At 42.6% G+C, this 14022-nt stretch overlaps 1 protein-coding gene across 3 annotated transcripts; it reads right to left on the bottom strand.

Moving 5' to 3' along the window:
- Positions 1 to 3443: 3443 nt before the first annotated feature.
- Positions 3444 to 12795, bottom strand: gjc4b (gap junction protein gamma 4b). 3 transcript variants are annotated; one of them, XR_013932009.1, is made up of 4 exons: positions 12627 to 12795; positions 6307 to 7477; positions 4817 to 5201; positions 3444 to 4770 (listed from the first exon to the last, which is right to left on the bottom strand). XR_013932009.1 is itself a non-coding variant. In XM_080412539.1 (3 exons), exons 2-3 carry the CDS (start codon positions 7439 to 7441, stop codon positions 5188 to 5190), a joined length of 1149 nt encoding a protein of 382 aa, XP_080268665.1. In that variant the 5' UTR covers positions 7442 to 7480; positions 12627 to 12795; the 3' UTR covers positions 3444 to 5187. The 3 variants fall into 3 exon arrangements, 2 of the variants coding, with proteins under 2 accessions (XP_080268665.1, XP_080268664.1); XM_080412539.1 differs by having other exon boundaries at positions 3444 to 5201; positions 6307 to 7480; XM_080412538.1 differs by having other exon boundaries at positions 3444 to 5201.
- Positions 12796 to 14022: the final 1227 nt, after the last annotated feature.

The following is a 14022-nucleotide window of genomic DNA, read 5'->3' as shown; positions in this document are numbered from 1 at the left end:
AGGTTAAAGGGAAGTCTGACTGGGAATTAGGAGTGGCCAGAGAGTCCATCAACAGGAAGGGGGAAATCACACTGTGCCCCTATAATGGTTTCTGGAGTATATATATGGAGAATGGAAATGAGTACTGGGCTGCTGCGAGCCCTTCTGACCTCCTCCCTGTAAGAGAGGATGTCCAGAAAGTGGGAGTGTTTGTGGATTATGAAGAGGGTCTGGTCTCCTTCTATGATGTAGAGGCCAGAGTTCATCTCTACTCTTTCACTGGCTGCACCTTCACTGACAAACTCTATCCATACTTCAGTCCATGTCTTAACGAAGGTACAAACTCTGCTCCTCTGATCATCTCTCCTGTCAATCCTGCCATTCAGGAGGAGGTAAAACGCTCAGTAGAGCTCAGCGAGAAAGACACAGATAACAAAGAGATCGCAGACACATGCGTGCAGGTCATCACTGCTCTGAGGAGCTGTGTTGAAAACCACAAAACAACAGAGAAACAGGCTGAAGGCTTCATTAAAGAGCTGGAAAATGAAATCACAGAGTTAAAGAAGAGAAGCTCTGAGCTAAAGCAGCTCTCACACACTGAAGACCACCTCCACCTCCTCCAGAACTTCACATCCATCAGCACCCCTCCACCAACCAAGGACTGGACAAAGGTCATTGTCCCTCAGTCTTCGTATGTGGGGAACGTGAGGACAGCTGTAGCTCAGCAGCTTGAGAAAACAGTCGGTCAAGAGATTAAGAGGCTGTGTGACGCTGAGCTGAGGAGGGTCCAGCAATTTGCAGTGGATGTAACTCTTGACCCCGATACAGCACACTGCAATCCCATCCTGTCTGAGGATGGAAAACAAATGAATGATGATGGGGGTATAAAGAAGAATCTCCCAAACAACACAAAGAGAAGATTCTTCTCACATTGTTTAAATGTCTTAAAATTACAAATCTCCCAGACAACACAGAGAACACATTCTCTCCGGTAAAAACTCTGCTTCTACTACTCTACTCTGATCATATCACCTGTCAATCACACAGATTAGAATATTTGGATTATTGGTATTGTTTTTTTGCGATGTGCTTTTCATTTGATGTTTTGTTTTACGTTCTCTGCTGCCTCTCAAGATGTTATTAAAATGTCTTAATCCTTACATGAAAGTTCATTTCATTCAGCTCACCACCATTAGCCCTCTGCAACCTCACCTGTGGTGGACAAAGTACTCAACCTCAGTACTTGAGTGAAAGATACATCTGGTCAAACATTACTCAACTACAGTGAAATTGCTCAGTAAATATTTTTACTTGAGTTAAAGTACCAGAGCACTTGCTTTTAAAAGTACCTAAGAATTAAACAATTACATTCATCTTTTTGATACCAATCTATTGCTGTGTCTAAGGCCTAAGCAGTCTCTTGATCTACATTGAAATGTTGTAATCAATGTCAATTAGTTGACATTCTTTTTTATAAGAGAGTGATGTCAAAGCCCAACCATGGCACAGTGGTGACATCGTGGCTGTGAGACTCAGCATGGGGTTCAGTGTCGGCTAAGTAGTGTACTCTACTAACTGCAGTTATAGTATAATTTAGTGTCCCAAATGCTATCTAATTAGCCCTGTATACGCACCAACTAGTTGTTTAGTTAGTTAGTAGTATTGTATTTAGATAACCACCTGAATTGACAGGATGTGCCAGCGCAGGAAAGCCGAGCCAAGGCCCAGGGGTAATAATGGGGGCTGGGGCTGCAATTACCCGGATGGTGTACAGATCGCACTGGACATCGGGCTAGGTGTAGAGAACTTTGTTTGAACCTAGTTGTATCCCATACTGACAGAATGAAATTGGCAATCCACCTGAAAATGTATTTTCTGTTTATTAAAAGGATCCCTGGCTAATAAGCCTTAGATGCCTTAATACATTATAATCGCCCTCTATGACTACAATTTAAAATGTAATTTAAAATATCTTATATATTTTAGAAATAGTTCATCTTTAACTCAGTAGGGACAACTCCAGTCGCAAGTTGATGATGTAATTTGTCCATGCATGTGTGGTCCAGCCCTATGTAATGTTTGGAACGCCTGTGCTAATAAAAAGTATATAAAATATTTTTTTGATGCTCATATTAACCTTAGGAAGTATTAAGTTGTTTTTTAGTTGGCACATGCAGGCGAGGAGGCAGAAATGTGAGTATTGGCATCTGGCTGTCTCTAGATTCCTGGAGCCACTTGTTGATTTGTTATTGCAACTAATATCCACTAGATGGTCCGCAACAAGTTCCTGCAGTGCACCTAAACAACAAATTGGACTGGACAGATAACTCAGCTGCCCTCAGCAGGCTGTTCTAGCTGAGGCAGCTCAGGACAGGTCCAGGTGTGTGTAATAGGATGCTGCAGATGTTCTACCAGTCTGTAATGACCAATGTCCTCCTCTTTGTGATTGCCTTACAAAATCCTTAAATTGAATAAAGTGATTCATCTGATTAAATGTATATTTATACATAATTTTGTCTCTGTCGGTGGAAACCTCATAGTCATATGTCCAAAACCAAAACAGTTACTTTTCAGGATTAAAAAATAATAATAATTAGTAGCAGATCTACAAGCTCAATACGTGCGTTATGGGCTTGTAGATCTGCGACTTTTGATGTGTTTGTGTGACGCTGTAGTATGATCAAGTAGACCATTCACTTACCATAAAACACAAAAAGTTAAAATATGGAGATAAGAGGTTTCTGCCCAACAATGACATTAATATGACGTCTGAAGAGATGGAACTTTTACCACCTTTCTCACATGTCCCGCTCTGCTTCACCTGGGTGAAGTTCAGTCGGTTCTGCTCCACGGCAGTGCCGCTGGACTCGGGGCTGCTGCTGTGAGACAGGCTGCCCTCCTCCTCATTCTGGTAGGCCAGGCGCAGGTGCTGCAGGGCAGGGCCAGCTCTTGGGACGATCAAGGCCTGATGACGACTGACATACACCAGAAACAGTGGTGTGTGAATTACAGCCGAGTTCTTCGGTCAAGATTCATCTGGCAAAGATGTGTTCCCACGTACCACTAACAACATGATTGTCTGTGTTTGTGGTTTATGCTATGCCAAGCTGTTGGCCACTGTGTGACATCAGTTATTTCCATGATACCTGATTAAGCGTCTTCCTAGAGCAACAAATAAAGCTATGGGCATTAAATAGATTAGCTACATTTCAGGCCATGCATGCAATAGGTCCAATAATTCCAAGCACCAGCCACGTAATTTCTATCAACCCAAAACATACATCCGGAAACACTGCAAACAGTAAGCTACTTTTCAGAGTTCTGCAGAGCATTGGGTGTCTAAAAATCTGTTTAATCAGGCTGACTTTAGCGTTAAACCATGTCGCCATTATCACTAGTCTGGTTTTGATAAACAAGGCCATAACACATTACACACAATGGAGACAAAATGACCAATTCCAGCAGTCAGTGAAAAATGGTTTATTTAAAAACTACCCACAAAAATACTATAGATACAAAAAGTATAAAAAAGTACAAAACGCATTCTTTTTTTAAAAAACAACTTGAGATGACACTTGAGTAGGTACCTGCAATGCTCTCATAGCATTGTGGGTATGATTCGGAGTACAAATTATGACACTAGAGCATTCAAGGCAAATGCATGGTCTTATAATCAAATAGCACGATTGCAACCTTCATTGAGGGTCAGAGCAGGACAACGAACAGGTTAACATCCACAAATCAAAGACATGAAACCTGAACATGGCATTATTATTGCAAACTTTTCATTGGAAGCAAGAGCTCTTCGTGATAAGGGAATGTTTGATGGTTCTGTGATGAAAATGTATTTACGACAGTGAGCATTTAATGCCATTTTCTTTTACAAAATTGTATTGGCTTAACCACATGAACCCTAGCGTCCCCATTGTGAGTGAACATTTGTCACAAATAGCAGGCTCATAGCGTGGGTTATGTAAATTGGCTATTTTTGCCCAAGAGATTTTGTGTGGACGGGAAAACAGAACAAATATAGACCCCTGGGGGACCCTGGTCAATGAAGCATTTAGGGTTTAAGTGGTTAATGGTTGCACTGTGATTAAGGTGTTCTAATCTCGTCTTCAAATGATCATGAACCCTACACTATGCAACAATAAAAAATAAGCATCAGGGAACTAAGACAGCAGTGAACTTCATTCTTTTCATACTGAACAGTAATGCTGGCTGGCATGAATGATGCAAAATAAAAGAAGTCATACAACATACAAAAATGGACAAAAGAACAGTATCAAATGTTCTAAACAATACACGGTCACAATATACACTTATTCAAGCATTACCCAGGTTTTTGTTCCTTTGGACAAAGGCACCACATGACTTCCAGTTACTATACTTGGAGAACATTGACTGGTGCGGTGCGAACTAAAAATTAACAAAAGATAAAAGGGGAGTTATGCCTCAAATGTACAACTTGCATACAGTAAGTAATCACAAGTTAAATAGCATTATCCAAACTGCTTGAAAATGTCAAGGGACACACCTGTCCATATTTCAATGACTCCAGTACCCTTTTGCTCCTATGAGTGGCACCCTGTCCTTTAGACAACCAGTTCATATACAAGCACTAACTCAACTCTTACAACTTACAGTTTGATGTTTTGGCCCTGCACTACACTTAGCCTGCCCTTACCACAATGGAATGGCTGAAAATGTAAACAGTTTAGGTCTAAGGCAAAGTTGAGATGAACCTTCTCTGGACTTCAAAATGAGGACCAAGGCAAAGTTGAGACGAACCTTCTCTGGACTTCAAAATGAGGACCAAGGCAAAGTTGAGACGAACCTTCTCTGGACTTCAAAATGAGGACCACAGAAACTCAGATAAATCAAACCGCTAATAATCCTATGCTTAAAAAAAGATTAGGAATGGGGGGAAACAGCATAGCTGCCCTGAGAGAGGAGCATAAGTGATAGGTCTTGTTGTACTACAACAGTTTGTGAGCACTTTGAATTTAAGGTCAAAGTTCGACTCATCCTCAACCAATTGCTGGCCATAATACTGAAAAGCTTTGACTGGATTTGTCGTCCTCAAGTGAATCCGCGAGCATACAGACACACATCCATACATCTGTGTCAGATTCCCTTTTGTCTGCTCACTGATGAATCCTGATGTGACGTTTCACCCATAGCGTCCATGGCTGTGTTGATGAGGACCTATGCTCTGAGACCTGGGGAGACAAGAAGAGTGACAACACAAATTAATCAAAATGTACTGGGATCAAAGCCGTGTTTTTTTTCCATGTTCAAGTGGGGCTCAACAAGGTCAAGAACAAAATAAAATGTAGCTTTATAACATAATTGTGGACACTATTTGAATCTATGACCGAACCAATAAAACATGCTTATCAAATGCTTATCAAAATGATTTGACATTAAAAGATTCTGTTTTTTTTTAATGAAGGCTTGAATGTATGATGTAATCCTATACTCAAATTGGCTTAAGGGAAGGCAGGCCCACCGGTGGGCGGACGGACCTCTGACATCACGCTCATGTCACCATGACTTAGCCATAACCATATAAGGAAGCCATAACCATATAAGGAGTTCACAATGCAGCGGGGCGGACCTCTGACATCACGCTCATGTCACCATGACTCAGCCGTCACCATGACTCAGGAGTCAAATATGGAGTGCGTTGTCTAACCTCAACAAATCAGTCAGCCCCATATATGGGCATAAATGGGGGTATACCCATATATATATATATATATATATATATATAGGCATATACTGATGACATCATGGATCTCCATATATGGGCATAAAGATACATGGACTGTCAGATACAGAGCTCTCCATATATGGGCATAAAATGGACATGGACTGACAGATACGCTGTCTAACCTCAATGTGTCGTCATGGCATCAGGCGCAAACAAATCAGTCAGCTCCATGGGCACAAAAGGGGGCATGCCTATATATGGGCATATACTGATGACATCAGGGATCTCAATATATGGGCATAAAAGGGACCAGGACTGACAGATACAGAGATCTCCATATATGGGCATATCAGTCAGATTGGTGGTGCGCAGTAGGTGTGAGAGCTAGTGGCTCGAACTCTAGTAATAAAACAAATCAAGTAACGTCTGCCTATGTGTAAGTATAATATACTGACAGACTCTTTCAAGCTGGAGCCAGGATCCTATAAAAGTGTCTGCTCTACTTACAAAATCCTTAATTTGAATAAATTGATTCATCTCATTAAATGGTTTGCCGACACTAAATGTAAAGAAATTAATATTCCGTCTGAAGTCGAGCTGCATCTCTTTACCTTTCTCACATGTCCCGCTCTGCTTCTCCTGGGCGAAGTTCAGTCGGTTCTGCTCCACTGCGGTGCCGTTGGACTCGGGGCTGCTGCTACGAGACGGGCTGCCATCCTCGTTCTGGTAGGCCAGGTCCAGGTGCTGCAGGGCCAGCTTCATGTGCCTCCGCCTCTCCAGCTCTCGTGACGAGGGCTCGTCCCCGAACGACTCGCGGCCAGAATCCGCGAGGTTGTCCTGGAAGGCAATTTTCCCCGACGGGTCCTTCTTTAAGGCCGTGTTGTAACCCGGAGGTGCGGAGGGCTGCCGGCAGACCGACGGCCTCTGGCTGGGCAGGACTGTGTGACGTGGGGTCGGGGGACGAGGGCGCGGTTTGCAGAAGCAGTCACGGATGCCGCTATAACCCAGGTGCAGTATTTCAAGCGCCGTGAACAGCAGACAGAGGGCGCTGACACCGTACATGATGAGCAGAAAGATCGTTTTCTCGGTGGGGCGTGATACAAAGCAGTCCACCGTGTGCGGGCACGGTGAGCGCGTGCACACGTACGACGGTGCCACCTCCAGGCCGTACAGGATGTACTGGCCAAACAGGAAGAGGGCCTCAAACGCGGCCCGCGACAGCAGCGAGAACACGTATACCTTCATGAGGCCGTCGCGCTTGATTTGCCGCCGCCCATCATGCTTCTTGCGCGGCTTCTCCGGTGCCTCCTTCTTCTCTGGCTCGATCTCCTCCAGGATCATGGGATCCTCTTCGCCGTTGTCCTCCGCCTCCTCGTAGTCGCGGTTGGTGCCGCGGCTCACCATGGGCATCTTCTTCCGCGGCCGGTACTCGTCGTCCTCCATGCGGGCGATCTTGTGCATGGCGAAGCCCAGGTACATGATGGTGGGCGTGGTTATCATGATCACCTGGAACACCCAGAAGCGGATGTGCGAGAGGGGTGCAAAGGCATCGTAGCACACGTTTTCACAACCGGGCTGGTTCGTGTTGCAGACAAATTTACTCTGTTCATCATAGTAGATGGATTCCCCACCGACCGCTGTCAGCACGATGCGGAAGACGATGAGGAGAGTGAGCCAGACTTTTCCCACGAAGGTGGAGTGGTTGGAGATCTCGTCCAGCAGACGCGTTAAGAAGCTCCAACTCATTGTGGCTGTGGTTTGACAGGATGAGGCCTCTCAGATCTGCTTGGATAAAAAGAGAGACAACTTTAAGAAACTAGTGGTACATGTTGAAGCTTGATGATGCAGAACACATAGTTGAAGTTGTGATGAGCAGTCAGGATAAGCCTGGGCAATGTGGCCAAGATAATTTAAAAAGAGTTGTTATGCACATCCACCTTGGTCGCTGGTGCGGGACTGAACATGAACATATGAAAATAAAATAAAATAAATATGCTGCTCCAAATGGTTTATTGTGCAACGGTTACCTTTTATTTATTTCCAATATGACCAAGATATCATATTTTTCATATTTGGTGCGACGGTGTAATGCGAATTATGCGACGGGTATTGTAAAAATGCATAGTTTTGTGTGAATTCACAAGCAGAATAAATCCACTATCACTGTCAATAAACTAATAAGAATGCCCCAAAAGGTGCTTTGACAAACACAGTAAACACAGGATTTAATAAAATAATAATTCTAAGACCAGAAACTAAATATCCCTCAGTAGAGCATGCAAGTCCACTTTAATTTTATTATTTTTACTCTGAGCTCATTGAAATTGGAAATTATATCCACTAGGTGGAGACATGGTCCTGCACAGGATTCTATAAAGCTGTTCAACATCTGCCAGATTAGATAGCTAGGTGGCATGACTGGGGGCGCAGAGGTCCACTGGCGGGATTTGAATAGCTGCCAAAGATAGAGCATACAACCATGCGAGGAATGTCATCGAACAGCTGTAAAATCATGGCGTGTTCTCACAAAAGCATTTTGGCTTATCCCTCAAGAAAATATTTAACCGCCTGGAGTCTTACTTGGAAATTATCAGGGAATGTTCTCTAGAACCAGGCAAAGAATTGTGAGAAGTAGCCTACTATATTGCAAACCAGAACACACAAATCCCAGTCAGGTACCATTAAATACCCAGACTAATCACCCAATATGCTCAATGACAGCTCATGTATCCTTAAGTATGTTTCGAATTCTTGACAACTGTGAATTTATGAAGTACATGTAGTCAAGACAACTTTTCCATACTCTAAATCAATGTTCTATATTTTTGTCCAGACCTAGGTAGGAAGGATTCCTGGATTCCTGTTTGTGTGTTAACCACAACCACATAATACACAAGTGATGTTCTATTGCTGGGATGTGCAATAAAATGAGTCGTTGTAATAATCCAAGTCATAGGGCGTATGGAGGACTTGACAAATGGGAACGTTTTACAGGCATTTTAGGGTGGCCATTGCGGTTTCACACCATCTGTGTTTAACGTCTACTCTTGCTAATATCAAAGCAGTAATTGTAGAACTATGCTTCCACAGACTTGTGCCAAACAGATTGTGTGGGACAACGGGGAAATTGCATCACATCTTACAAATATGGAAGTGTCCAGTGATTAATCAGACCAATCAGTTTAGTAAATGTAGTCGATTTAAAAAAATCTATTCAAAATAATCCACCTTGATTCGATTGATCAAAATGTATAGAATAGTAGTTGCAGCCCTACAATAAAACAACAATTAGTAGCTTATTAGAATAGAAACAGGTTTTTCAGATTGCTGTTCATGGCCCTCACTTTGTCCTCACAGAAGTCCACATTCTCAATAACTCAAGTTGATGAACACTTGGAACGCAAGCGAATAATTAACTAAATACAAGTTCAAAACAGTAAGGGAAAAGGTGAGAGTAAAGCACCCCTGTCCCTCCCTTAACAGGTATAGTAAGGGATGTATTGAACTAAGGCACTGACAGCACCTGTGAATTGCGTAAGTGTAATTGTATGTGAAACCAGTACACTGCCTTACATGTCCTTAGCAAAGGTTAAAATGAAAAGCCCTTCAAATAATACTGCAGCAATTAAGTTCTAGTCACTAAGTGCTGCCTAATGAATGGCTTACTTTATTAAGGCAGACTTGCAGAGGAATATCACTTTCTTGATTGGTTAAGTGGCTACTCTATCAGATTTGTATATAATGGCTTATTGATTTTAAGTCTGTGGATGGCCACGGTTAAGACTTCATGCCAACAACACCATCATCGTAGTGAATCAAAGTACAAAACAACAATGTAAGCTATACCCATTTAACCTAGGCCTATACGATATATTGTCCTCAAGTGCTATCTGCACTTTACATTCTGTTGTAAATATTCTGTGACGGTATGTAAGGAATAGTATACTGCAGTGGTTCTCAGTCTTTTGAATTTCAAGGACCCCCCCAGTTTTATATTGCCCCCCATTTCTAAAAGATTATGGGACCCTTAGCGGTCCATTACAACTCAAGTTACAGACCTGTAATGGTCCATTTGGTTGGTAACCATCAATCATTAACTGGGGATCCCCCTCAAAAGGACTCCTTATGGTCCCTAAACCCCACGTTGAGGACCGCTGTTATAGTGGCCTGCATCTGATTCACTTTCCCCCCTAAACAACAGACATGATTGTGATTTGACGTTCCCTGGCTAGCTGACACAGGAACCACCTGTGTGTCTTTTTTTGTGGCACAAAAAGGAGGCTTTCTGCCTCTGCAGTGATGCTGCTTCGCTGCTCAACACCTGGAAGCCACAGAGCTCAACAGCAGCAACAGTTCTCACAGGTTAGTAGGATGAGATATGCTTCAGTTGTTCTCCAACAAGAGCCTGTGGTTCCGAGTTGCACATGCTGCCAGAGGCAGTGTGTGCAACTCGGAACCACAGGTTCACCAACCAACTACTCAACTCAAGTATTTTTGTTATTAAAAAAATAGATAGTTTAGAGTCACTACACCATGCTGGTAATTTCACCCAAACTATGGTCGACAGAATGCCCAGTAAATCATAAATGGGCCAAATGCCTCAAATGTAAATGTTAAATAAATATCACGCTGCAGGAAATGTGGGGGAGGAATATAATCCAACAGCCTACTCAGACATTAATGCAGCCCAACAGTCAGGCATTGCCTCAAGCAAAGACCCACTGATAGGCTAACACAGAAGTGCCATGAGAAAAGTAGTCCACAGACAAGCTTCTTATCGCGGCGTGCGTGCGTGAGAGAGACACTGTGGTTTGAGAGCCCCCCTCAACCTGTCTGAGGCATCAAAATCAGCAACATTTGTATGTAGAATAGTTTCCCACTTGCATCCATACTAGACAGTGATTGTACCTGAATATTAGCACTCAAATGGTGAAAACAGATGTATCCAATTGAGGCAATTTAATTAAATAAATACTGACACATTGCACTTCAAACATCATCACTGTGATGATTGGTGGACATATTGCACATTGTTCTCTAAAAAAACAAAACAAGACGGTAATTTTGAATGAGACCTAAACATACAAGAAACTGATATGACTTGTTTGGGTGTTTTGATGTCCTATCTTCAATGGGCTCTGGCCTCTCTTTTATCAGAGGCACTTCTAAAACAAACCCCAGAAATATGTAAAGCTGGACTAGGGAAAGGGCTGGCAGCCAGTCACAACACTCTTAACCCCCCCTCCAGAACAGAGAGGCTTTGTGGCCCTCACATCTGGGAGACTAGTTAGTCTACCACTGCTCGTGCTCGTCTGGTCTGCTCCATCCCAGGCCATCAGGCATCCAGGGAGGGGGATGATCACGACCACAATATCAGTCCTACTTGGGAGCGATTTATGCAACAGTTTCTAAATGTATTTGGGATGTAGTTATGTAAAAGAGGAAAAAAGTGGGGAGGGAGATTAATATGATCTCAGAGCGATGATAAAATAAAAAAAATAGGCCCACTCAAACAAGACGTTTCTCTAAATATCACTCGAGATAAATAACGGGATTAAAAGACTGGACAAAGAAAAATGGGCTGAAGAGAGAAAAGTAGGTATAGGCTAGAAGAAAAACAAACCTGGTTTCTAAAGCAGGTTTTTAAAGACAATAATCAGCTCATGATACAAAAAAAAAGGTAGCTAGGCTATGATCCACTACTTTTGCCCAAAGGGAACCCAAAAGGCTGAGGAGAGCCCCACGGTACCATGCGATGGAAAAGCACCATTTAAAGAATGCAAATCATCCGTTCCGCTTAATTGGCCATAAAGTGCTGAACAACAGCCCTGATGCACCTAGAAGAATGTGAGCAGTTCAACATTAACAGCGTATATAGACTCGAAGACTGTGATCATAGTTTATAAACAGACTCTGGGTCTGATTTCCCCCGGAAAAACAGATTAACCCCCATGCATGCGTTTAGTCTCTCCTCCATCGCCATGGGGTGACATAGCTAGCCTACTAACCGTTTACACATTATATGTAAATATAAGCATCAATGAATAAGATTCAATTGGCCTAATGATTGCTTTTTTAATAAGATATCGTTGATTGAACCACGCGCGGACACGCATGCTTAGTGGCTCCGCGCGGCGCGCCTTGCATTTAAAGTTAGCATTTTAAACTAGCCCCGTTTGGAACCTCACTCGCCACGATAGCTTCTAGGTCAGGTCCCGCTTCGTAGGCTGCCGGCAGAGTGCGACGCCGGGCCAATACGGTTGATGCTTACCTTTTTACGCAAATCGTATCCAAAAAGTAAAAGGTATTCCCCCATGCTCTCAGGTGTTTTAAATGTTAGCGGTGAAGATTTTTTTACCAACGGGTTAAAACAAGCGTTTAAATAGCTTTTTTTGTCAGCCTGTGCCATATTTTCCCGATGCAACCTTAACGGGAGCAATACTGCCCATGCGCACGGGGGTTGACTGGCCACAGGCTGACTAAATAAGCAATTTAAACGCTTGTTTCAACCCGTCGGTAAAAATGTCTTGACCGCTAAAATGTAAACATCTGAGAGCAGAGGAAAATACCTTTACTTTTTGGATACGCTGTGCGGAAAAAGCTAAGAATCGACTATATTTGCCACCGTTCGCCAGTGTCGCGCTCTGCCGGGGACCCTACGCAGCGGGACCTGCATCGCGGAGCTACAGCGGAGGTAGAGGTTCCGATCGGAGCTACATTTAACCCTGCGTTTTGCACAGGTTTCGGCCCCGAGAACCACCACGTCGGCACGACTTCCAACACTGTGGAACAGAATTGTAGCCTCGAACACTGCAGATTTAAGTTAGAAACGGAGCTACCGTTGATTTAGCAAGCAGAGATATCCCGTTAATGCGATCCTGTGTGATGCTTGCTGGCTGGGCTTTGTTTGGGAGCTGGTCTGATCATTTACCTTCAAGTAGAATGTGTAGTTCCTTCCTCTCTGCTCCAAAAAAGTCCCCCTTAATCTCTTAATATAGTTTCGTTTATTTCCCTCCGATCGTCTTGAAAACAAAAAAAAAAGAGCACCCCTCTGTTCGTCAAGCCATTCAGTTTTGATGAGAGGCTCCTCGTCTGTCTGGCTGCTGATCCAAGTCTCGGGGTAGTTATAATGCGGGGTGAGGACAAAGAGTCTTCCCAAACCCAGCTCCCCCCCTTTTCTCTCCTCCCCGTTTCGAGCGAGTACCCCACCCCCGATCTTCGGATCAACTTCAACAACATTCCTCATGCAGTCCTCCTTTCTTTGCCAGCCTCTTTTTGTTCATTTCTATCTTTTACCATTGGTGTAAAGTAAACTAAGTACATTTACTCAAGTACTGTACTTTCTGGAGTATTTCCAATACTTTTACTTCTACTCCACTACATCTCAGAGGCAAATGTTATTTAATTTTTTACTCCACTACAATTATTTGAAAACTGTTATTTTTGTATTTATTATTTAATCACTTCCAATTTCACTATCCTGTATGAATTCTCTCTCCTGATTGTTTATGCTAATCAAGAGCTAGAGAGATGAGGAGACCCCTGTTACACACACACACACACACACACACACACACACACACACACACACACACACACACACACACACACACGCACAGGTTTTAAGTACCACTATACTATGAAATAAAGTTTGTCATTACTTTTTACTTTTAACCATATTTAAATTAGTTGCTGTTAGCTAGTTCATTGTTTGAAGGCTTTGCGTGGTTGTGAAATATTATTATATTAATTATTATTTTTTATAGCTGTCCCTTTTGTCTATTCAATGGATTTATACTGTATGCTAAAGTTTATGCATTTCTATATAGGCTTTGTGTAGCAAAAGCAGGTCACTGAATTCTTTAGGTGGTTTCAGAGAGTTATGAGGTTCTATACATGCATACAGTATGATATTAAAAAGAAAATGCACTATTCAATAGTAGTTTCTAAAGCAAGTATACTACGTTACTTTAACTCAAGTAAAAACTTGACTGAGCAACTTCCACTTGTAGTGGAAAATACTAATATTTGACCAGGAGTATTTTGACTAAATAATGGGACTTGTACACCAGTCCACCATTGATTAAAACTATTACATTTGTGTGACAAAAAAATTACATCACCAACAATCTACAAGGATACTTGTTTTTATAATCAGGTATATGGCATGTTGTCCTTAACATTTAGCTTGCTTAAGTTACCCTTCCTTTCAACAAATCAGGACACACAGACTGTCACAAAAAGAGTCTGTGTGCTTTGTCTGTCTCTAAACTGTTCGGCAGCACCTCTGTCACTGCTTTGTCTTTGTAGGTGTGAAACAACACACC

The sequence above is a fragment of the Gymnoscopelus braueri genome, assembly GCF_963280865.1.
Source record: "Gymnoscopelus braueri genome assembly, chromosome: 18".
Classification (NCBI taxonomy): domain Eukaryota; kingdom Metazoa; phylum Chordata; class Actinopteri; order Myctophiformes; family Myctophidae; genus Gymnoscopelus; species Gymnoscopelus braueri.
The sequence above is the reverse complement of the archived record's forward strand: the minus strand, read 5'-3'. Positions and strand labels throughout refer to the sequence as shown.